The 25,921-nt window shown below is 45.2% G+C and overlaps 2 protein-coding genes across 4 annotated transcripts in view; both read right to left on the reverse strand.

The window, feature by feature from the left end:
* TARS1 (threonyl-tRNA synthetase 1) lies at positions 1-22,392 on the reverse strand. Of its 3 annotated transcripts, XM_061558543.1 has the most exons (20): positions 22,218-22,392; positions 15,577-15,849; positions 7,836-7,934; positions 6,825-7,015; positions 6,388-6,511; positions 5,726-5,847; positions 5,120-5,237; positions 4,962-5,026; positions 4,637-4,715; positions 4,375-4,521; positions 3,633-3,731; positions 3,351-3,517; positions 2,831-2,993; positions 2,416-2,553; positions 2,203-2,280; positions 1,974-2,074; positions 1,744-1,848; positions 1,554-1,626; positions 1,233-1,347; positions 1-647 (listed from the first exon to the last, which is right to left on the reverse strand). In XM_061558543.1, exons 1-20 carry the CDS (start codon positions 22,236-22,238, stop codon positions 499-501), a joined length of 2,427 nt encoding a protein of 808 aa, XP_061414527.1. In that variant the 5' UTR covers positions 22,239-22,392; the 3' UTR covers positions 1-498. The 3 variants fall into 3 exon arrangements, with proteins under 3 accessions (XP_061414527.1, XP_061414529.1, XP_061414528.1); XM_061558545.1 differs by lacking the exons at positions 15,577-15,849; positions 22,218-22,392 and adding an exon at positions 11,214-11,451; XM_061558544.1 differs by lacking the exons at positions 15,577-15,849; positions 22,218-22,392 and adding an exon at positions 10,900-11,139.
* Positions 20,125-25,921, reverse strand: part of LOC133346723 (regulation of nuclear pre-mRNA domain-containing protein 2-like) — a 13,371-nt gene continuing 7,574 nt past the window's right edge. The window contains exons 8-9 of the mRNA XM_061558536.1: positions 25,042-25,218; positions 20,125-24,209 (exon numbers count right to left, since the gene is read on the reverse strand). Of these exons, the coding sequence (XP_061414520.1) occupies positions 21,709-24,209; positions 25,042-25,218 (2,678 nt within the window). The 3' untranslated portion in view covers positions 20,125-21,708. The remainder of the gene's footprint in view (positions 24,210-25,041; positions 25,219-25,921) is intronic.

The following is a 25,921-nucleotide window of genomic DNA, read 5'->3' on the forward strand; positions in this document are numbered from 1 at the left end:
TCTGGTTCGAACTCTTTTATTCAGTTATAACACTCTGGGATCAATGCTTGCCACGCTTCATATTTACTTTAGATTAGAACGTATACTACCTAGAAACTTAATGATTTTAAAAACATTGTCCAAATCAGATAGTACATATGGACATAACCCGGTCAATTTAAATTCCTATGTGAAAGAAAGCCCCAATGACAGTTTAACAGAGTAATGTGACCATTTAAGCAAGACCATGGTGTAATGGTTAATGTAATGTGCCCCATTAGAAGATAGAATAAAGTAAAACCATGTATTATTCAGCAAACGTACTCGAGAAAACTACACACAATTCTGCAACGAGACATTCAAAACTGGAAATATATGAACAAAAAAAGTGAATATCCCTTTTGCGATAACTTTAATTCTCTTGCATTTTTTTTGCTGAGGATCGTGCAATTGAGGCAGGCAGCAACTGTTGTTTGCCCTCTTGCTACGTTGGCGGGTTGGGTGGCACGCGCGCAAACTCTAGAAATCCTCCTCGGCGGTCTTGCAGCGCATGTCCCTGAGCGTGGCGAGCCGGGCGATGGTGTCTTCCACGCTGCGCTCCCCGTGCACCTTGTTGTCGCGCGTGCGCACGTTCACAGTGTCGCTCAGCTTCTCCTTCTCGCCGACGACTAGTAAGGGAGGAAAAGAAACCACCGGACCATCAGCGTTCTCTGTATCGGGCACGTATCATGTATTTTCGTGTCGAAGCAAAAAAAAACCAACAATAATGTGATTTTGTGACTGAGATACAGGCAGGCAAGCCCTCGAAAGAGGTGGTTTTCCAAGTGGCGAGCCAGGATGTGAAGGACTATGGGAGAGGACATGCACGGAGAAACAGGACCAAACCACCATATCCCAAAGTGAAGTGGAGAAAATATCAGGAATAAAACTCTAATATACTTTATATGTGCATTATTCTGGATGATTAAAAATCAGTAATGGCGCAGTGGTCAACACACTGCAGTTTACCCCGGCGACATGAATTCAACTGCCAGGCACGGCTAACACGACTGATATTTTACAACCGATTCTGTCCCACCCTTCACTAACCCGCACTGACCAGCATGGCGAAGTACAGTTAACAACCGACACAAATGAAAAGGGAGGCCTTCAAGCCAGCAGTGGATTGAAACAAGGGTGGCAAAGGATTCACGTATTCAACTCTACGGTGCAAAAATGTAAACATTGCGGACGTGCAAACATTTGCGACTCACCAAGGATGAAGTTGTATTGAGCCAGCTGAGCGTTGCGGATCTTTTTGTTGAGGGTCAGGCCTGGGTCCAACTCCGTGGCTACCATGAAACCCATGTCGTGGAATCGCTGCCCAACCTACAAGGCAGAGGAGCAAGGCAATGTTCAAGCGAACACTCCTGCAACTTTTGACCAAAACAACTCAATAACAGACGGTGCTAAATACCCACCTACCACAATGCCCCCCCCCTCTCCCTTTGACGCGATTCGGCGCTGCGATTCACGTGCTGCCAAAACGAACGTTAAATAGCATGCACACATGTTCACGCGAAGTGGTGTCATACCTTCTGAGCAAAGTCATTGCAAGTTGGTCCCACGGGCACCACCATCACCTGCTGAGGAGACAGCCACAATGGCCTGGCGGGGAGCAAAGAAAACACGGCGTTTAATCGGACACACAGCACAAACGAATAGCTCAGGGGGGGCCCCATCAGTAAATGGAAGGAGGAGTGGCACCCTGCACGGCGGACTCACCATTTGCCTCCGTAGTTCTCCGTCAGGATGGCAATCATGCGCTCCACCGAGCCGAGGATGGCCCTGTGGATGATCACGGGTCGCTTCCTCTCGTCTCCTTCCCCGCTGAGGGTGGGAATGGCGAGAGACGTGACGCGCTATTACAGTTAAAACCCTTACGGGGTGGGGGGTAAGTGGATATGGTGAAATGCTAAGGGAGGCGAGAGCCAAGGGGTGAACACAACACGTACGTCACGAAATTCAGGTCGAAGCGGATGGGAAGCTGGAAGTCGAGCTGGATTGTGGCACACTGATGGTAGCGGCCAATGCCATCCTTGATCTGAATGTCAATCTGTCAGATGGGAAGGCCATCAATGTTATAGGATTATTACTGAGGAAATAATCACATAGAAGGCAATTACATATGTATATATTTTAGGAAAGCCAATGCAAGCACGAAACGCAGTCCCATATATTTACCTTTGGTCCATAGAATGCCCCATCGCCTGGATTCAGCTTCCACGGTTCTCCAAACTTGATCAGACTGTTTTCCAGTTGCTGGAAGAAAAGTTACCATCATTCGATTCAAAATTACACGACAGGCATAGGGGGTAGGGGGGACGATAGCATTTCAACAACAGTTCGGCAGTGTGTATGGCACCCTTAAACCACCATCATATTTCCCCCCCTCACCTTCTCCGCTTGATTCCACTCCGCGATATCGCCCATGTAATTTTTAGGGCGGGTGGACAGGAAGAGCTTGAAGTTGAAGCCAAACACCTCGTACACACAGCGCAGAAAGTCCAGGCACCCTGCAATCTCACTCTCAATCTGAATTGACAATGCACAAAACAATAGAATAGTCACATCGATAAATACACACCGCATCATACTCTCCCCCCACTGGGACATTGGAATACAGATTCCACTATTTTTAAATAAAAAATGTGGAGACTGACGAGACAGGCCTCGAAAGCAGTGGTTCGAAGTGGTGATCCAGGCAAGGTACGAATGACTGCAGCATTGATGTGGAGGTAGCGCAGGACATGACATTGGTAAAAAGAGGACAGGAAGGCATACCCTACACGAGTGGGAGAAATGCACGCACCTGCTCCATGGTGCAGAAGATGTGGGCGTCATCTTGCTGGAACCTGCGTACGCGCGTCAGGCCCGTGAGCGCTCCCGAGAGCTCGTTCCGGTGGAGCACCCCGAAGTCGGCAAAGCGGATTGGCAGCTCTCGCCACGACCGCGGCCGGTGGTCGAACATCAGGCTGCGGAAAATGCAATGGAATCATTTTAGGTCCTGTTCAACGTCTTCTGAACGGTTCTGAATATGGAGCAGTGGCACCATCTCAACACACTCTGGAAAGCGATATCTGCACTCGCACTGAAAAATCTGTGAAACTGTCAACATGAGTTCGATTCCCAGACACGGCTGAATCTGGCCCTGGCCCATCAACCCTGACCACCAACCCTGTAACGTATCAGCATGGTGAAGTGCGGTCAAACAACTCGCATGACTGACACAGCATGGGGAGGCCTTCACCTAGCAGCGGATTGACAAAGGGCCATCAAACAAAAGTCAATGCGGCTGCATTGGGATTATGCTCCACAAAAAACCTTCTCACCAGTGGCCAGGGCAGTTCATGGGCTTGAGGGCAAACATCTCCTTTTCCACCTCGAAGGCGAACATGTTCTCGCTGTAGTTATCCCAGTGACCCGACGTCTTCCACAGCTTGCTGTTGTAGATGTTCGGCGAGACCACCTCAGTGAAGCCACGCTTCTGGTACTCGCTCTGCAGAGTACAAAATTCACAACATAAATGGAGGTGGACTAACGTGTGTGTATATACACACACAATAAAGCTATTGCTCCAAAATTACTCGGATTATAATGTCGCTGTTTGTCACCTTGATGAAATCGACGAGGGTATTGTAGATGAATGCTCCTTTTGGGAGAAAGAAGCAGCTCCCAGGGCTTAAATCATGGAAGAAGAAAAGTTCTTGATCCTAGAAAATTGAAAAGACGAATTAACTCTCAGCACATTACCATACCAGTGGCGCATGGGATGTGAAGGCCCTCATCCAGCAGTGGCCTGACAACAGGGCTCCGCTATATGGACACGCACGCAACACATTCCTGCGGAGGGAGCTGATAGGAACGTTGGGTTGCTCGGTCAATGGCCAGGGTCAACGGCGGCGTGGTGTATTCTGCAAATATTCCCGACTGTGAGGGCGGGCACAAGCCGGTGTGAGTAGGTTAAACGTTAGTTTTATAAGGGCACCACGGGGTGACCAGCCCCTCCCCACCCAGCCCCTCCCCACCCAGCCCCACCCCTCCCACCCTCCCCTCTCCACCCAGCCCCACCCCTCCCATTTTTGGATGCACAACGGACGGACACTAAAATCCCGTGGGCTGGTGTAACCGGGAGGTTCCTACCAGTATAACCAGTGTTCTACCAGTGGTTTAGCATGGGTGGCATGAGCTGTGGTGCACACAAACTGCCCTCTTCAGAGCCCACCATTTAGACCACTGGGGACCATCAGCTACAGTGTAGTTACATCGCCTGCACACTCAATAGATATGCCACCCAGTTGCTGACCAGGACTGCTTGACTGGTAAAATCCGAGATCGACTGGCGGTAACACGCACCTTGCCAATTTTGCGGTGGTCACGGTTCTTGGCCTCCTCCTGCATGTGCTCCCACTCCTTGAGCATCTTCGTGTCAGGGAATGAGATTCCGTAAACTCGCTGGAGAGACTCCATGTCTGCCTTGCCCTCCCAGTATGTGGAAGAGTTCTGTTCACATAAAAAGCTCATTAGCAGCGGCAAAAGCTCACAATGTCAAAGCAGGATACGGCCATGTAAGTGTCACCAACAATGTTGTTTCCTTTATATTGATAAATCAACTTACTTTGTGGATTTTTAAAGCCTTGATTTTCCCTGTGTGACGCACATGAGGACCTTGGCAGAGGTCAATCAGAGGCCCGCACCTGAATGATACGAGCAATTTACATCACTACAACCACAGCCAACGTACTTCTGGGATCTATAAAATTAGAAACGTGTTGTAAAAAATCTGCATAAGTTGATATACGTGGACTCAAGTCCACCACAGAAATGTGAATTCCGCACTGAGGATCACCAACAGAGATTGAGATCACTCCAAACTTAAGTAGGTAAAACACTTTGATCTAGATGGACAAGAGATCCCATTTTACATTTATTTCACCTCTCACCTGTACACTGTCGTTGTTGGAGTATTAACTTTCTCGTTAAGAATCCGCACTTTAAACTTGTTGTACTGCAAAAGACAAGCATTTGCCCAGTGTAACACATCAGCACTGAGATCCACCACAGTTAAATCGTTGCTCATTAAATGAAAGCCAAACATTACCTTGAACATTTCCAGAAGCACATCCTTTTGGATTTCCAGTCTTTCAAAAGGCTGCTTCTCCTTCATGATATTCTTGCAGAGGCCCTCCAGACTCGGGAAGTCATTGCTAGAGACACCGCTACTCAAAAACACAACGCAAATGTAATTCACCGAATTAGTAATGAAAATCAACAGAAAAGGAAAACGCTAACCAAAACCAAACAACTGTCATCTTCTAGATGTATGCGTAGCAGGGTGTGTGTCCTGGACTGCTTGACTCAAGTTTTAATTAGAGAATAGACTTTTAAATTACACTTATGTCATTATTAAACTTTCATTATCATCTGTACACATTTTAATGTTGATGCAAAGATGTCGCTAGGAGTGAGCACGACCATCGCGACACACTTGACCGAAACTTGACCGTAAACCGAAACTTATTTTTGTTTTAGGAATTACTGGTGTTTTTTTTGGATAATGCACAGGGACAGTGTGTTTTTAACACATTTCTGCATATTGCTAAAACTTCTAACTCCTGTCAAACGGGCACATACAGGACTTAGTGCAACAACGTAATGTAAAGCAATTGATAATTATTTCCACAAAGAAAAAAACTACTATTCTCACCCATCATCCAAGAACATGTCGTAGTAAAATCCATTTTCAATGGGTGGCCCATAACAAAGGCAGCCTCCATAAACTCTCTCCATGGCCTCCCCCAAGATGTGGGCACTTGAGTGCCAATACACCTGGGTGAGGAAAGTGGAAGAGGAGAACGTATATGTCATATTCTTAGGTTTTTTCGGTAAAGTCACGTAGGTAAATTTTTTTTTTCTAAAAGTAAAATAAAAATAAAATAAAAATCACGACGTTTCGGAGGCAACACAAGCTTCGGTCTTGTTTAGGTGGCAAAATTCAACCTCCACAAAACAGAATTTCACTTAACGCTGAACAATGTGCACATACGAGGCAAGTAACAATGCACCGATCCACCAATTAAAATGCGATTCCTATGCTCATGAAACATGCATTGGATTGTACGAGAATGATTTTCGAATCACAGCTGTTGTAAGTAACCTGTTAATATCGCCCGTGCAACCACAAGAGGCGTTTTCAAAGCACCACAATGTTAACAAAAATTATTAATAGATTAACTAATCAAGTCGAGACTTAGAAATGTGACACGCATATCGTGACAGTAGCAGCGGGGGTTGAATCCTTGCATGGTTAGGATGCTTTTTTTTTAAACTGTGAATGTAAGTGGGTATATTTGTGTTCCATATGCGTACGGCCTGCGCCTCCTCGTCATCGAACTTGAGAAGCTGCAGGGTGGTGTCGCTCTCCAGGGGGCGGTCCAGGTCCCAGAGGCCTCCATTCACGCGCGCAATCACCACGTTGTCAGCCAGGCCCTTGCTACACGACATGCACACACACGGTTGCTACGTGTAAAGGGTGTGGAGATCTGGGGAAAATGGGCGCACAGTGGCCAGCGCCGTAACAAAATTACCGTCACGTGGACCGCCAACAAGAGATTTGAGCCTAAAGCTACACAACTTCTAGGCTGCTCAACCGGGACTAAGCAAACACATTTACAGCAGGGAATGTCACACACATTGATGGGCTCTGTGTACTCCACCAACCACCACCTCAAAAGCGCAATGTTAAACGCTGGCACCATGTTATAGAGGCCGGAGCACGAGTGTTCCCCAGGTTCAGCGAACCTCACCTAATACCGGCCGCCAACTCGTAGGGGGTGGTCTTCCAGGACTCGGCCTCCACGGTCTTGCCATCAGGTAGAGTCACGGTGATGGGCTTGCTCTGATTGGTGGCGCGCTCTAGCAGCAGGGCATCGTGGGCTGCCTTGAGCTTATCGTAGAGCCCGATGCGCTCCTGGATGTACACTGGCCACGGATTCAGCTGCACACAATCGCAGGGCAGGTGAGCAACGCAACGTACAGCACCGCGAAAACATGGTGAAGCCGAAATGGCAGAGGTGAAACTACATGCTTATGCCACTGCTGAAAGAGCCTCCATCATATACAGCTCTCGACAGCCCATCTAGAAGGTATTTTAGCTAACGCTTCCATCCATAAGAGGTTTTTGGGTTAGATCGCGTAAATATATAAATGTGCCGTTAAAACCCACCACCACCAGACACAGCCAACTAGTATGGGTTGTCACGTAAACAGAACGTGGCCAATTCGTCACTAGGACAGCACACCGGTGTTTTGGAGAGCCAAGCCACAACATTTACAATCGGAGTACGACGTTTTGCCAGTTATTACAACTAGCTTCATCAGGCCACAGCCAGATTTTTGGAGGTCTTGCTGTTTCGTTCCTTATATAGATGTGTTGACCACGCTTCTGCGCTTTTGCACAATGTGGGGGGGGGGAATACTGCGGCAACGTATATTATGCATGTGCATTATGCGAGCCCTTTGAACTTAAACAAGTGGCGTGATGAAATATTACCGTCTGGAATGTGTAAAATGGACTAAAACTAGTGCCGACACAAACTATTGTCCGTTTTATTTATGCACGCACAAAACGCTTTGCACGTGGGTGGGGTGCATGCTGAAGAGCGAGCAACATTTGACAATTTTGACATTGACACTTCGCTGGAGATTACCACCCAGCATCTTCAGGTGTTGGAAAGAGCTCAGGTCTCGAGCGAACACGCGCTTCCTGATTTGGGTCCCCCCGTGTACATGCCATGGTTGGTAATATTTTTTTGTACCTCCGACACTTTGAGGTCGTTCGACCCTTTATCTTTCTTCTTGTCTTTTCCGCCTTCCTTCTTGTGATGCTTGTCGCATGTCGGATTCTTGCCAGCACACTGGAAACGTGACGAAAAAAAAAGCAGATGTGATACTTCCGGCATCACGACATCTTATTCGCACTACAAATTACTCGTTACATGACCATCAAAAATAGCTTATAGTAGCGCGACGAAAAATTGTTAAAGATATATTTCATTACAATTCAATGTAGACACAGACATTTGATTTAGGCTGGAATGACCCCGATCAGCTGCGTGTATTTTTCACAGGTGTTCAGCAAAAGCTGCTCCGGCAATGATGAAGAATGTCAGAGGAAGTTAAGTAGGTAATAATTTGGGCCATCGCACATAAACGCAACCTAAGAAATAGTCGTTAAACATTACACGATTACACTTTCAAATGCAGTTGTTAAACTAAGAATTAGAAGTCGGTAGCAAACGTGGCTATAGCCGAGGTCAAGCGTTAGTTTAAGAGCGATTGTTACGGTAATTTCACCTAATTGAGGGCGCACTGATTCTCACGATGGTGTACAAAACAGAGGGGTTCACAGTAAACACGTGCACACAACAAGCCAACATAAATTAAAACTTGTATTCTTGGTTCTTTCGGTAAAGTCACGTAGAAGGGAAACAATACAAATCAAACAATACAATTCTCACGACGTTTCGATTGCAACACAAGCAATCATCATCCATCAGGTGTGAAAACCACAGCAAAAAAATTCTACGTTGAGCTGAGTCAAAGAAGACGCGCAGATGAGGCAACGTTGCATCATTCTCGCATACAAACGGGCCTGTTGTAAAACTCAATAAATTGACTTCCACCCCCCCAACGAACCTCACTTAATTATCAACTCACTCGTGACAAATGTTTTCGACAGTACAAATATTGCTCACACCTGCGGAACAAATGACCAAAATGACCAATGTATAATGAAGTTAATCCTCATTACGTCATTTGAATCAACAAACAGTACTGTACTAGGCAAATGGCTCACGATCAGCTAATTCTCGGTTACAAGTCTTCAATCGATAGTACGCTCAAAGGAAGAATTCGATATGCTAAATTACAAAAAAATATCGGCATCACAGAATCTCGACACGGGCAAAACGATGCTTGGCATACTGGAAAACAAGGGAGTTAAATACGCCAAATATATCCAGAATGCAGGAGGGAAGCAAGACACAGTGTACACACACGTGTATGAGTTCGGTAGAAATCACAGGCGCGAGAAAACACGAGATAGGTAGTTACACCACCAGCAAGTGCACACAGCGTGATGCGGGTGTGAAAGAAATGTCAGGGGGAAGTGAAACACGTTCCTTCGGAGTGGTTGGACAGCGCATGCGTGCACGACAGACAAATATGCACGACAGACAGACAAATAATCCCTGGTAGTGGGTGGTGGAGCAGTGTGTAACCTGTTGTTCCTATCTGTAAAACGGATGCGTGCTAAGAGACCCGATATACGGGTGAAATAAAACAACACACACAGCGCAACTTACACACCGGTGTTAGGACAACTCACATAGGGAAGAGAGGACACATGGGAAACAGGCACAAGTGGGAATTATCTGACTGATGTGGGAATATCTGACAGGCCGGGAGAGCGGATAGACATGACAGGGCACATACAAGGAGACCCCCCCCATAGGTGCAAAGTGACCTGTCAGATAATAATGACATGACCCCCTACACGCATATGCATTGGGTAACGATTGCACAGCTTCGAGCGGTCTGTGGAGATAAATCATACGAGGTGGTCTTACAGACACAACAGGTCACCCAACCCACCCCCAATAATATATTCAGACATCAAGCACACAACCGAGACACACACAAGCGACTGTGGACAACCTAACGCGCAGCTTCGGACAGGAATACATCAGGTAGACAGATAAATTAGATTACCAAAGGACACAAAATTGGAGTAAACCAAGCCTTTACATACCGAGATTGTAGGAAGATAATTGTATAATTCTACACTCACAATCGGTCACCCAAAATGTGACCTCGAACACGCAGAAAGCGAGCAGACACGACACAGCCAAGCAGACCACAAGACAGAGAGACCTACAAATTAGTTTCTCTTTCAAAGATGGGAAGATACTAATTAATTATCTCAACGGACCCAGAGATATTTGTGGGGCTACTCGGCCCAAGACAGAATAAGCATCCCAGGCATCGAAGCACCCACGAGCTGAGAACCCAATTGATGATGTGGAACAATCATCCCTGACACACAAAGATGCAGGATCCCTACATACACACATCATCAAATACCCGAGACACAGACGAGCTGACGGCAGGATAATCGCGGCAGAAACACAATGACCAGCGGACTTCACGAACCACAACAAGTAAACCCGTAAAAACAAAGTTTTTCACTATAAATCCTTTATATGCGTGGCGGCTAGAGTCCTCTCGTCCTCTGGCTTGAGATGGCTGCCACCTATGGGTCAGATGATTGTCTGCCAGTATTAAACAATTGGTAATTAAATATTTAATTTGTTTTCCCTAAACAGTGTAAAATTTTGGAAAAAACATTTTCACGAACATTAATTGTCTCGCACAACGAGTCTGTGTGCAAAATGTCAGCTCGATTGGATCACGGGAAGTGGGTTAAAAAACGACCGAAAGATTTGCACGGTCGTAAGCAAGCAAGCAAGCACGCAAACTTAATATAAAGAAAAAAAATCAATGATGATCGACCCCGACGAGACGCGAAATGCGAGTTCACGCAAACCATGAACCCCAGACAGAGCCCCATGTACGACAATTCTACAATCACAGACACACGCAATCAAGCTCGAACAATGCAAGCCGACACCGAGACGTCCACACGCTCACGAGAAGAAGCTTAGAGGGAGACACAAAGAGGTCAACCAACAAAACCCCGTGGGGGCTTCCTCCCTCTCTCTACAGCACCGCACACGCCCTAGGGACCCGGGTTCAGCTCCTACAGGACACTGTACACACGTGGCCACGACACTTGGAGAGGGGATACGAAGGCGTGCTGACCAGGCTCGCTGCACGGCACGGTGCCCTAGCGACAACAGCCGAGGAGGAAGATGATGATGATGATGTGGTGGACGAGGTGACGACGACGGCGCAAGTCCCTGCGTGAAGCCTCCTTCCCACCATCATCGCGAACAACACGCGACACGCCATAGGCGGCCACATGCAAACCTCCCCCGCGACTTCTACGCTAACACCAAGGGGGCAGTGACGGCCGTGGCGAACTGTACAAGATGAATAATATTAATAATAAATAACCACGACGACGGCTGTACGTGTAACGAACGTGAAGAATGTGAGAATTAAAAGCCGCCTGCCTTTCCGTTATTTAACTGCAGATCCTGGACGCTGGCTGTCACGGCGTTCGCCATCGCTCGCGATTCGTGACTCGGGCAGGCAGTGAAGGAGGAAGAGGTCCCCCGAGCGGCGTTGGGTAGAGACGCGGAGACGAACGACCGAACGAGCGAACGAACCAGCGCCCCCCCACGTGCTTTGCTGGAATCGAACTAAGCGGAGGACCCCACCGGCTGCGTGGTGTCTATCTATGGTGGCCGCTTGACGTGTTACGAAACGAAAACGTAACACTAGGGGGTGTGTGGGTTGGTGGGTGGAGACGTAAAGAGCGAATAGAATTCGCCGAAGGAGGGGATGGGGGGGGGGTCAATAGGCGAGGAAAAATCTCACGGATTTATCAACTGTTTGCCGACAAAACACTTCCTGCCACGCAACACCCACCACTGAACTACTAACCACGACTCATCGAACACCCATCAAACACCAGGCCTGCCTACACGCCCCGAGAAACGAGCTTTAAATAAAAAAATCCGACCAGCGCAAGCGTTCCACGTATTATATATCCCCCCAAGCACTTGGCTCTGACATTTCAAAATTCTTGAATGATGTATTCATCCTTGGGGTGAGTCGTTTTGTTTACCACTGTACTGCCTACGTGTATGCTCACCGCCTTCATCAGCCCGCATTGACCAGCGTGGTGAAGTATGGTCGAATAATCACGTCCCGCGAATGCGTGGGGAGGCTCTCATCCAGCAGTGGATTGACAAAATGTCTGTGCAAATACGAAATTGTGGTAAACTTACGTGGCTGAGAAGTACGTCATTTAAAGCGACAGTGTGTCTAATGTCTTGTCTGTGACATATACTTGTTGGAAGATTAACAACAAAATGCAGACGAGACTCAACTTGGGCAGTCGAACCATGACCAGCGAAAAGGATAACCTCTTGCTGCCATCATTAACTGCGGATGTTAAACTGAGGATGACGACTGTCACTTTACAGCAGTCTTCGCAAACCTGAGTTCGATTCCGGCGAATTATAATTGAACAGAGCCCCCTTTGCCTCCCTTTACGTGGCAAATAGCAACCCCAATGACTGACAGACACGGCATGGGCAGGCTTTCATCCAGTCGTGGACTGACCAAGGAGCTGTGTAAGACTATCACTTGTATTGTACTGTGGTTAGTAGCTAAAGAGAGAAATAAGGAAGCGATGGCGAGCCCTGGGTGGGTCGTGGGGATCTTCTGACATTGATGATTTTCGGAGGGCAACTACGTTTGAGAGGATAACCATAAGACGACATTTGCTGTATAGCAGTAATCCAGGCATGAGTGAGAATGGCATGTAGGCAAGTAACCATTATTAGATTACATCATATTCTTGTGCTGGCGATACACGATTCGAAGGCGTTGTGTGTGAGAGAATGAATTCTTAACGCCTTATTAAAAATATTAACATATCCGGTTGAGTGAGAATAAAATGTACCGTACACGTGAGTAAAATAAATCCACCAGCTTCGAGACAATCCAAAAATTAGCTAAATTTATAATTGTCTGATATTAATAGCCTCCCGAAATCGTGATAATCGAATCTATGGAAGTGTGATGGTTGGTGGTGAATGCGTGAAGTGGTACCGTTTCGTAAGAACCGAGACGAGATCATTCAAACACGGCACATTCCACGTTCCAAAATAAAACCATCTCCATAATAACAATGATGTCACGAGTTGGTTTCCAATCCGTCTCTACACACTTACATTGTACACACACACACACACACGAGGCTGAACCATGTCAATACCGTGCTATTTTTTAAAAGTCCAGTCTTTATGCACAAACCGTACAACTGAACAAGTGCATTGCTAATGTCGGGGGTTCATTAAAAATAAATACTGTACAAGTTGTAGCATACTGTCTATCGCATACTCTGTAAACGTTTCGACTGCCTTAATCCATAAACAGGGTGTTTCAAAAAATATGTACCCGATTTGAAATCGCTATATCTCTGCAACCACGAACCGCCCATGAATGAAACTCTTACCACTTGAAAGGGCGGGGCATAGAGTTTCAAATGATTACAGATAGTTGCCTCTCCCAGTGCACAAACAGCCCCTAGCATCAGTCATTCGCAAGACAACACTGCCTCAACGTTGGATAGGTCACACGGGACCCCAAGACTTGGCGCTACACTCTTGGCCCCCAAGATCCCCAGACATCACACCCTGCGACTTTTTCTCGTGGGGATACACGTCAAAGACCGGTGTTTTTGTGCCACCATTAGCGACTAATTTGGATGACCTCAAAAACAGAATCACGGCAGCGGTGACTTCAGTGGAAGAAGCCACTTTGAGAAGCATTTGGGACGAATTCAACTATCGTCTCGATGTTGTCCGTACAGCAGGTGGAGGGCACATATAGCATTTATAAAATGGTTAGTAAAACTTTATAACTCATTAAACCGTTTGTAACTTTTTTTTCAATTGTAACATGTTGCCATCGTGAAATATACTGCTTTGAAATTGAGTCCATATCTTTGAAACACCCTGTATATAGCGACTCATACATTCTTAATCTCGCGAGGCACAACATTCCATCACATTACACGTTTTAAAAACTGGTCAGCAACTTGCAGGTCGCCACACTCGCCACAAAACCATCGATTTTTTAATCGAATCTACGTGGGGAGGGGATCTCCTATACCGCCCTACTGCACGGTCAGCTGTATAAACACGGATGTTGAGTTTACGTGGCAGTGAAGCAGTGCCTGCGCTGTTCGGTGATCCACGTACATTGCGCCCTATGTACTGCGGCGTCTGTCTGTTTCCATGAACAATGCAATCTAATAATGCTGGATGGTGCGTGAAATATTAAAAACTGTCGGCAAAACTTTTCACCAGCAGGATAGGAGCCATCATTTGTACACAATACTGTATACAATACATACATTATCCGGAATATATATACTGTACACGTAATTAGCAACAGCGTTAAACAATTGCCTCATGGGTTTAATCCCCAGCCACAATTGGCATCAGTGGCGTGTGATAGCTGGTGGCGAGGTATGGTAAAAACAACCCAATAACTAACACGGACTTCATAAATCCAGCAGTGGCTGGAAAAAGGGCTCTCTCTACATGTTTACTTTCACTTTCCTATAAATATGAAGCCAATAGAACATCTTTTAGACGCTAATTGAAACATTCTATCTTGTCTTATGTCGCCACGAAGCGCCTCAGATACATCACAACCATCAAACGCTATTCTTTCCCCAGAGACTGTGATTAATACATCATCATGCATGTTCACATGCAAAGGGCACGGCCAAGATATTTGACGCCCCATTGTATTTCCGTACCAAAACCGACTGGTTTCTAATAGCAGTGGCTGCAACGCGTTCACTGCTTTTCAATTAAAACATTCCTGTGACATGCGTTCATGTTTTTTTTAAAAACAGTACCGAGGTTCTAGAGGGTAAAATACAATATAAAAAGTGCGGTTTTTACAACTTAAACGACAAATACATTCCAATGCGAGCACTGTACATTGCTTACGCTCATATTAATTTTAGTTGAAATGTTTACACGCTAAATCTACCCCACGGGGTGAGCCATAAAAAACACACCGTTCACGTGTAAGTCTGTCCCGGTTAAAGGTTAACTTGACAAGCACAGCATCAGCATTGATGAGTAGCACACAATTTAAAAAGCACTCACCATTCATGATTAACAATATATACTGTACAGTAGGCTAATGACCCGTCCTCAGAAACAACCTTCAAATATATAACGATTTGTAAATAAACGTTTCGTGCAAAGGACCTTCTTCAAATGGAGGTGATTGCTTAAATTCAATGTGAATGTGCACCAGCCACACGTTGTGCAGCAGCGACCCACGCCAGCAGCTACGTGTACATCCACGAAAGCAATGTCTTGTTTGTTGTAACAGATGCCATGAATTGGATGTCACCAAAACCCTTGGATCTTACCCGCCCCTAACTGGACATCCGTGAAAAAAAGCTTTATAGCTCATCGGATTCCACCCGTACGTTTTAATTCTTCTGATCTAGGCCACGTCGTTTTAAACGTGTTTCATCGCGACCTCGCAGCACAACAAAAGTTGAACGACGCAACTTCAAAACAACACTCGAAAGTTAAACATTAACCAATAACTTCAGCCAAAACGCGGATAAAAAAAACCCCAAAACAGCTGTGCCACTCCGCGAAAACATGCCAACCAACCACACTTGATGCAAGAAGAAAACAAGCGGCTGTCAACACGCAACCGAAAGACACACACACACACACGTGTTTCTTGTGTTAATATTAACCAGCAAAATCAAGTGGCCGGACGCATGCACACCAGGCACGGCGTCGCGCATCAGCAGCTGACCTGCGGGCTACCCGCCGTGCCGCTGGACACGACGGGCTGCGGCGCTGCCCGCCCGCGACCACAACGCTCCGTGCTCTCCTCCGCTCGGAGGCTCCTCTTCAGATGGCCCAGTTGGTATTTCAGCTTCTCGTTCGCGGCCCTCAGGGCCACGAGGGACGGCGTGTCCGGCGCGCTGCCCTCCGCGAGCCTCAGCTGACGGACGGCGGCGATAAGCATTCGAATCTCGGAGTCCTGGCTCTCGATCCGTGCGCCAATTCCTCTCGCTGCAGCCATCTTTTTGTTGCGGGTGGAGGAGCGAGGGGGGTGTGGGGAGGACGACCCCACATGGAAACACAAGGGGGCATTGCACGTCATTGTTAATATCACAAAGCAGGCCAAGCAACATTCGTTTTGTTCAGCGTTTCAGAATGCATTTTTTAAACACGTGAACACACACACACACGTGTACACACACACGTGTACACGCGCGACGCATACAAGCTGCATTGCAGCTACATCGGAGGCGCTAAATGGGCAGTTGCATGCCCGAATTTTTTTTCACAGCCATCGTTGTGACCGCGATTGCTCATGTGACGTTGTACAGAATTAATTCGTAATTATGGATGTATCGTACGCTTCACTTTATATACGTTTACCAGTATGTAAAAAAACTAATGAATTTGTGTTCAATCAGTTTTGTTTTCCCAAACAGGTGACTGCTTTACAGTGATAATACTGTAATGTGCCCCCCTCCAAATGTGGCGCATGTTTGCGGCACTGAAGTAAAAAAAAACTGATTAAACTAAATATTTTTATACTCTTTGGTTCTTTCGGTAAAGTCACGTAGGTATAAAATAAAATATTTTTCTTTTACCAAGTAAAGCCCACCGAGCTCTGTAGCTATTTTTTTTCAGAAGCGACCTGGCCACAAATAGCCCGACGAAGTGGCTTATCATGTGCAAAGGTATAGCAGACAAATACTCTCTAAACCCACGTTGATTCTAAACGTCGAGGGAAAAACCCGGATGACCCGGAAAAACATCGACGCGACCACGGATAGAGACCGCAAGCTCCAAATACACAACAGGCGTCAGGGTCGAACTCACGAACCTCCTGCATGTCGGGCGAGGTAGTTAACATCTCGCCACCGTGGCACCAAGTACAGGGCAACGGAGCACGTGGTCAGCTCGGCGGGCGGAGGAATTAACTCAACTTATTCGAATAAAAATGGCCCTATTGGGTGTTTTTATCCGTACAAGTAGAGAGATTTCCCATTTTCCAATACGGAATCGTGGCCCGACTAGGCACCACTGCAGTCATGTGACTAACACGTTGCTTTACAATTCGGTAAGCATGCGGATTACAGTGGTGAATGATTCTAATTGCCTGATGAATGGATAGAATAGGCGTTACCTTGTATTCAAACAAAATATAAAAACATGGAGGGTTTTTTTTTCTACCCTGCTCATAATGTAGTTTTTTTTGTTAACAGGATATGTACGTTTAATATCCGTCCCATCGATTCGATCCCAATAAACAGAAACAAAAAAACAAATGTCACATTCAACAGAAAAAAAAACCCAAACTATGCACGCATTGCGTTTTCCAGGTGTCCCAAGTACAAAACACCCCCCCCCAAACCCCACGGTCTTGCAGCAGGAATATAACCCTTCAACCCTCGACTCAAATAAGTACGGCGACTGTTGCAAGGCAGTGTCATCGGTAAAATTTGCCCCCCCTCCCTATAACAGTATATTTATGGTTTTGGATCACGGCCCACCTTAGACGTTACGTATTCCCAAAAGACAGTACGAAAAACTACCCTGGTTTCTGATATTTTACATGCCATAAAACAAAACAAATAAAAATCCCTAAATGTAAAATATTCTTTGAATGCCCAGTAGAGGATTAAAAATACCAACGTCTTCTCGATTGAGTAAACTTTTAACGTTTCGGCCAACGAGCCTATCTTAGGTATTACAAATAGTATTTTAATTAGAGATGCGGCTGAAATGTCGTACATTACTCTCAAAGAAATAATTCAGGTGTTAGGATATAATTATTTGCTAAGATGTCCGTGTATTAGTCCTACAACCCCATGTTTTAATAAGTAGTGTATAGGGTATTGATCACAACTTGAATAATTTCCTCTGAAACAATGCATTCCTTCACATCTTCAGCCTATTTGGCCACGAAACAGCCGCTGTGGTATAGCAGGAATAGCAAAGCATCCTTACAAACGCGGAGCTCATGCTTTTCGTTCAATGGATGCGCTGCATTACCCATCTTCAAGCAAGCATGCCTCAAAATACAATAGGCCATTAACACATGGGTACCGATTGAAGACCCATTGTATACGTAATTCTCCAACAGTGGGCATGTATTCTATAATTGTTGGCCAGTCTACGAGACAGTAGCTCTCCTCTGAATGATTTACACTTACCATTATTTATATTTTTTTGCGTAACGTGTTTGATGCGCACATGTTTAAATCACAGCGCCAATTGATGCGTAGCGGTGGAATATCAGACCGGCACTCAGCCGCGACAATTGCCTCCAGTCGGATTGAGCCAGAACTGGCTCCCACCTCGCTACACACACACACATTACCACAGCCAGGCAGGCTGGAATCTATTTCTCATAGAATATTTTCTGCGGACGCCAAACGCAAAACTCCACGGATCACCTCCCCCCCCCCCGCCAGTGTGGGGGCATTTTCCGGAGCTCCGTCCAGGGTGAATTAATCCCCGACAACGGTTACAAGTTTTGTTACTCTATCAGATTTAGATAATTATTAAACAAGTCTCGTCTCAAGATGTGAACTTATATAATGGCGAAAAGGTCGCTCGTTAAATTCCCAGCCACTCACATCTATTGCACGTGTTGAATATTTTCAGTTTAAAATGTCACTACGCGATGGCTCCTTTGCATTGTTTTACACAACAGCTGACCGTATTCTCTGACGAAGTCTACTTTCAAATCTTCAGAGGAAAACCCCTTAAAAAGGTTGCCCCGTAAGTTTTCGCGGTTGTGCCGTTTAGTCCTCCCGATGCGTTTTCGAGTTATATCGCGTCGCTTGGAATTATGCCCGACTTTTCGTTACATGTGGTTGCAGCTACTTCACGAACCGAGTTTCCAGGCACTGAAGCTCCTACTGGAGACCGCCGAGACCATAAACGTTAACCGCGATTGCAATTCAGCAATAGAGCTATTTGAATAACGGTTACAATTAAGATTAAAAAAAAACATTTGGTATACAAATAGCGTTAAACGCTGATTTTTAAAATAGGCGTTATAACGAGTAAAGTAGTTCCATTAAATGTATGTAGTCTACATTGCTAACACTTACGCAGCCCACAATAGGCCGGTGAAACAGCCGCGGCTTCTCAGACCCCAAAAATGATTTTGAACGCCAATTAATCTCAACATCAATACGGGATGATCCGGGTTTTTTGGCTAACGGGTGCAGTACCACTTCCGATCAGCAGAGCAATTTAATCACGGGGTACGGGTAATAAAGATACAGTATTCAACAGTGGCAAAATACATTTGGCGATAGTGCTATTTACAGTCTCTTTCACACACACGTGCATTGTGGGATTTGTTTTGCTAGCACGAAGAAATTGCTTTTAAACAAAGGTGGGTGGAGAGGGGGGGGGCAGCGATGAAGTCACCTGACCTGTGCTCCAAAGTTAACTTCACCAGGTCGGTTGGGTTAGAACGGGTCGAAGTTGTCAATTACCTGCCCTGGCCAAACATGTCGACGATAATTATTGTGTATCGAAACCTTCCTTCGCCCAAATCCAGTTATGCTCTTGTTATCCATGTAGTCGTCATTATTGCGTCGATGCATATAATTAATACTCCGTTGCTGTGGGATGACCACTGAACTAAACTTCTTCGTCTCCAACCGAAATCTTCAAACAGGGAACTCAGCTTCAGCAGCACCACCACTTTCACTCCAGGAAAGAAATTGTGAAACACGGAAAGTACTTTCCTTCACAGCGTCAAAATGCAGAGGTCCAAATAAACGCATGGACGCCTCTTGATATAAAGTGTTTGAATGCGTTCACCGTTGCACTCCACCGAGCTGCACAGCCAATAGTTGCTTTATAGTGTGCTACAGTAAATAGTGGAATTTACACATAGCTGCCGATTAATACAATCCCTTTTTAAATACGTGCTTAAAATAAAAAAAATCCATTGAGTTACTTGTGTACACCATATTCCCAAAATAACATTTTTTACTACTGCAGTTTGAGAATGAGCAGCTCTCCGATGTATTTTCAGTTTGTAGCGCGTTGTTTCCGCACCATCCCCGATGCTTTGCTCCCACGTGCAAGGGAGCTTCTTCATCCCGAACATGCGGTATAACCCAAAAACACAACGGAAAACCGTGCAACCCTTTCACATGGACAAATGTATCATTGCCCAGCTGAGCCAAACATAACCGGGATTGTTTTTGGGTTATCTGAATTAAAAACAATGCACACTTTCAAAGCAATAAAGCATTTGGACAAGCCAAACGCAGGGAATAAAATTAACCCCCCCCCCCCCACGTCGCATCAATTGAGTTTTGACGGTATTCTAACCAGCACTATGGGTAGTTAGCTACCGACTTTATTGGTTGTGTTGTCAGTAATCTCACATGCTATGCTCTATAACAGGTTCAACATTACTGAACATTTAATGCTGACTAATGAAAAAAAGTCAATCTTTAATCCACTTAACCATTAGGGGGAAAACGAATCTTGCAAAGCTCAATTCGCAACTGCCAGTTGACGTTTCCCCCCATATTAAAAATGTGTACATTGTCTTCTAGCCGTCTCGCCATCTGATGTTATGCATGCCACTGTACATCACAAGAATTAAGGTGGATTGTCTTCAATGTTGCCGACAGCATAGTGTCATAACTCAAGCAGTGTGGGTGTACTGTCAAATCCGTGTCGACCTCTCCACTCAAGCTATTCACGAAGTTTGCTTTACAAAATTGGTAAAAAAAAAGAGTACAAATTAAAGCATGTGCAGCAAAACAAGAACGAGTTCTGCAAACACTTTAAGATGAACGACTAAATGCAAGAGACCCAATATCTTCATTTGTGTCAAATCTGCTGGGCGAAATAAACTGATGCGGCCATCAATCACATGGTAAAATAAATGCATTGTGTTCATCAAGTCACAGTTCAATTTCTTTTCCAAGCATTTTTTTTACAGAAACACGAGTGACAAAGCAGATCTTCGGCATCCTCCTGGCCCAGCACGTTTAACCTGTTGCCTTGTGGTAACTGTGTCAAAACAAAACTCACTGAACGTTACATCAACGCAATTTTTTTGTTGCGCTAACCATACTTGCCTTATGTACAAATCAGAAAGGGTCAGCATTTTTAAACTTTACAATCTCTTCCAGTATACAACAGCAGCACACCTACACAATAAACTTACCGTATTTTAATTGGGATTGGTGGTTAACTGTATTTACACCATTATGAACACAGAATCTATCACATACTACTTGTGATATTTTTTTTATACTTACAAAAACAGTAACGAATTGAAATAATTATGCCACAGAAGTTCTAGTTTCTGCACAAAAACAAGCATTGAGAGTCTCGAAAACAGACGCTGTCTCGACAAATTCAAAAACACTATTTTTTTCCATAATAGGTGTTTGGGTTATATCGCGTAAATGTGTCGTTAAAACCCGCCACCACCCGACACAGCCAACTAGTAAGGGTTGTCACGTAAACAAAACATGCCGTGTCGGGCAGTGGCGGGTTTTAACGACACATTTATATATTTACGCGATCCAACCCAAAAACCTCTATTATGGATATTGGTCGCGAAAGCCTACGTGTTAAACTATTCTTTTCACTTGCGTTTTCCCTACAAGTCTATCAATGTAAATGTTTAAAGGAAAAATGAACAAATGTTCTCGAACTCATGTCAGTTGACCATTTCGCTTGTGACGCGCGCAGTAATATCGTAACATTTAAAAAAGAATATTAACAAGCTAGTTGAATTCTGTAACAGAATCAAACTGTTATAATAGTACACAGCAACCAAGCTTATGTCAAATGGATAAGCATTTCTTTCATGCTAATCATTACAACAGCAGGGGCACATCCAAATATACAATGCTGTAGAATTTGCATTTCAATACCTGGGAGGAGGCATGAACGGCCTTTTTGGTAATGATGGACTTGCACCGAAAGGGGGACCTGGTCTTTTTATGCCACCATCAAAGGGAATTCTAGGATTAGCAAGTAGTGCCCTAGGCCTAAAATCCCTGCTGCCTTGGAACTGTTGTCCAACTAATGGCCTTGGTTGTGGAGGAAAATCCACGGATGATGGCGAAACGTGATTGGCCAATAATTTGTTTTGAAAGCCGTCTTTGGGGTACGGCTTACTCTGATCTTCCTGTGGCGTGGCTACTTGTGGCTTGTCTGCACCACTGCTAGAAGCATTATTCCCCAAAGCGTCACCGCACTTCTTGCCTGGGTCAGGCTGGTTCTGAGGTTGCTCTCTTTTCTCTTCTTTACTAATGCCCGAGTCAATCTCTGCCTGCGACTGGTTGGCACCAATTTCCTGCGTTGGAGTTTTGTGTTTGTTACTCTGAACGTTCTGGTCGCTATTGCTACTGGAGCTCGGAGTTTTAACTTTACCTTCATTCTTTTCCAGTCCATCCTTGGGGGGCTCCTCTTTCTGTGCCTTCTTTACAGTGGTGTGCACTTTTTCTCGAACGAAAGAATACTTTGACCTACTGTGGTGTGAGGACAGCTTTTGTGTGTGGGAAAAATGTAACTTCGAGTGCGGCACAGAGTGGGACGGCAATTGTGGAGTAGGGTGGCTGTGTGCTCGTTGCTTAATACTGGCTGCTTTCAAGGATTGTGCTTGCGCTGAGACTGATGTGGGCAAGTGAGGTGTAAAATGTGGCCGTTTAGGGCTAGGTGTAGGCAACAGGTGGGGTGCAACGACGTACCCTGGAGGAAGCGAAGGATGTTGGACAGGAGACTGTGATGAAACTGTACGGAATGGAGGCGTTTGAACCGAACGCGATGTAGGCGTGTGTACGGGCATTGGCTGTTGTAAGATGAGATGGGGGTGAGATGCTAGAATCGGTTGGGTGGGAGAGAGTGGGACTTGATGGGCTGGAGGCACCAACAATGGACGCAGATGGGGTAGGTGTGGCATTAATGTGGGATGCGTTGACAAAATCTGATGTGGAGAAACTGCCATTGGATGGGATACAGGTTTAGCAAGGGAAAATGGTCCGAGTTCAAATGCAGCTGGGTTAGGAGGAAGGAGAGGGTTAGTGTGGCTTAAATGAGACACCATATAGTGGTGAATCTCCGATGCCAAATTTGAATGAAATGGAAGCTGAGATGTTGGCGACTGAACTGGCGGCCTATTCGTATAACCAAAATGGCTATATGGAGATGTAGTTACTACGTCATTCATTGCCATTTGTGACTGGTTTTGATTCGTGCTGGCAGAAGCTTCATATCCCCAACTGTTGTGCACATCAGAAGACGTCCCAACATTGCTTGCAGCTTTAGCTCCTGCTACAGTGTGAAACTGAAAGTCGTCAGTGTTGCCCACAGGTGCCCCCAATCTCCTGGAGTACCCAGTGTCATTTGCATTTTCATTGTCATCTTCATTGCTACAGGAGTTACTCAAAACTAGAAGATTTGAGGACATTTTTCTTGCAGCTGTTCTCGTGGCAGGTTGTCGCTCTTCCTCGGCACTATAAAAGCTTTGTAGCGATTCTTGACTGGACTGAAACGCTGTGTGATTTGATAAAGGATAGCCAGTCATCGCGTACTGAGGGAAAGTACTGTAGGAAGCATCCCCAGTTTGACTGAAGGCTGTGTGGTCCGAGGGTTCATCTTGAGTGGGCGTTCCACTGCCCCTTTCATTCGCAAACAAGTTATCTTCATCTTGTTTCTCTGTTCTACCAATCCCCATCAGTGTAGGGATGTGCGCTGGTATTTCCAGAGTTCCTGAATATTTGGGTATCGTTCGGTTTTGGGCAAGGGAAGGAATAGGAGAAGGTCTATCCGATGCAATGGAGGGAATGGGAGTTTCTTTTATAGCGGTAAGTGACGGAATAGAGGAAGTCGACTTGTTAGAAGCCATGCTCGCACGTCTGACACGCGGCTTCTCAAAAGTCGGCGTGGAGACCGGGGGGGAGGAGCCTTCGAAGGCCGTCCTCGATGATGGAGCAGACTCGTCCGCGTTGTATGGATTTTCATCTGCCGCTCTTACAGGACTGCCCAAACTAAAAGGCAAAAAAGTCGGGTTGTCCTTCAACATACTATGGATCCGACTCTCCAGGCTGCTTGAGGACGACGACTCAGGCACAGTGTTTGTCTCCAAAGTATCAGTTGACTGCTTCTCAGCCATGGGACTGAAGCATTGATGTCGTGTGAACTCATCGCCGCAACTATCTGTAGAAGAGCGAACGCTCTTGCTGGACGGAGATTTTATTTTTTGCGATTTAACAGAGTGGCTGGAACTAACTCCACCAGCAGCTGACATGCTTGGGGAGAGTGTCTCAGAGTCCGACCCTTCAAAACTATCTGCAGGTGGTGAAGCAGATGCAGAGTCTTGAACATCTGCGTTGGCTTCTTCTTCCTGGAGCAAGCTGGAAAAGCCTGACAAAGCACAGCAATCATTTAGCATAGCATCGTTTTGTAATATTATGCAACTAATAATCATGCATATTCAAAGTTACCAATAATGGCATTTAATTATTTTTACATTCATAGTGTGTCCTCAAAATAACGGGATAATTCAGGTATGATGGTGGTGACCGAGTATATCCATCCATATGTTAAAACGCCATTATTAACGTGAAGACCAAACTTGGACCATTAACCCGCTTTTAACGTTATACATACATATTGCTTTTCATTTGATAAAATATAGAATAGATTACATATATATACATAATGGTCAAAAGGACCACGAAAAACATCACAAGCCAATTCTAAATCCAAGGCTACAGTAGCTAACTTACAGTGCAGTGCTGAACTGTAAGGCAAATGGAACACTACCATCGCTGTGGCTATGGGTGGGGGTTGGCGCTTCAAGAAAAACTGGGGCTTTGCAGCATATCTAGACTAAACTACGACTGCCTAGCATGTGACGTTTCTTCGCAGCATGGAGATAGAACGGACAACAGCCCAATGGGTTTGCAACGCTGTTACATTTCTGAGCTTCATAACGAATATATATTTTTTTCAAATTTTTAGAGGTCCTCTCAAAAGTTTAACACGTAGGCTCAAAATACCAAAATAACACGTGGGACACGGTATATCCAGCCACGTTATTCCGAGGACAAACTATACATTTTACTAAAGGAAGGTTAAATGAAGCAATTGTAAGCACGTTTGTGTGTGTTAGATATACAGTAACTCGTTGTACAGAACAATGAACAAAACTTAATTTTGTACGATGTATATAGTATATACTAAACTGGATTACCAGTGAAAGATCCTATAACGCCACTGAGTTTACGGAGGTCCAAATCGGGCAGGCTGGGTATGGTGGAGGTCTTGTTGGCATGCAGTTGTCTGTTTCCCAGTTTCATGGCACGGGCAGAGCTGGTTGACTGTACTGTAACTGTGGCCAAAAGTGATTTCTTTGAGGAAGTATCAGTCGCTGCAACAGATTTGACAGCAACATTGTAGACACATGTTAATCCCTAAAAATTACATTTGCAGAGCTGAGAATACGGTGTTTATATTAATATAAAAAGTATCTTTCTGAAAAAAATGATACCAAGTGATTCACAGGAGGCCAAGTATCGGTGCTGTCGAAAATATTCCAACATTGGAAAAATTACCCAAACCTAAATGATAAAAAAATAAGAGTATATTCCCCAGACCAAAAAGCATCCCAAATAGCATCTCGTACTGGGCATGGTGGAGGCAACGGTTGGTGGATCATTTAGTTATAACATTTTTAACGCCAAAGAGCAGTATGTGGACAGATAGTAGTAGAGAAAGTCAGTTTGTGAGCCAATCTGTGCAGGCACTGGAGTTCATGTCCTTCCCTCAGAGATACAAAATGCGCAGAAAAATTTAATTGGATTAATGTCCAAATAAAGGATGTTACTGAAAGACTTGACACTTGGTGAGGCTCTTTAGAAAAACAATATATTATTGCAGCCCTTTGCTGATTCAGTCACAGGCAGATAAACTGTAGTACTCCACCAGGTGGTCAGTGCAGGGAGGGATATAACCGCTTCTGATATTACATTTCACTGATGATAGCCGTGGCCAGGAACCAAACTCAGGTAAGCAGATTCATCACGAAGCGTGCTAACCACCATACCCCCAATCAATATTACAATCATACTGGT

This window comes from Lethenteron reissneri, chromosome 24, assembly GCF_015708825.2.
Source record: "Lethenteron reissneri isolate LAM-NWPU_2019-01 chromosome 24, ASM1570882v1, whole genome shotgun sequence".
NCBI classification, from domain to species: Eukaryota; Metazoa; Chordata; class Hyperoartia; order Petromyzontiformes; family Petromyzontidae; genus Lethenteron; species Lethenteron reissneri.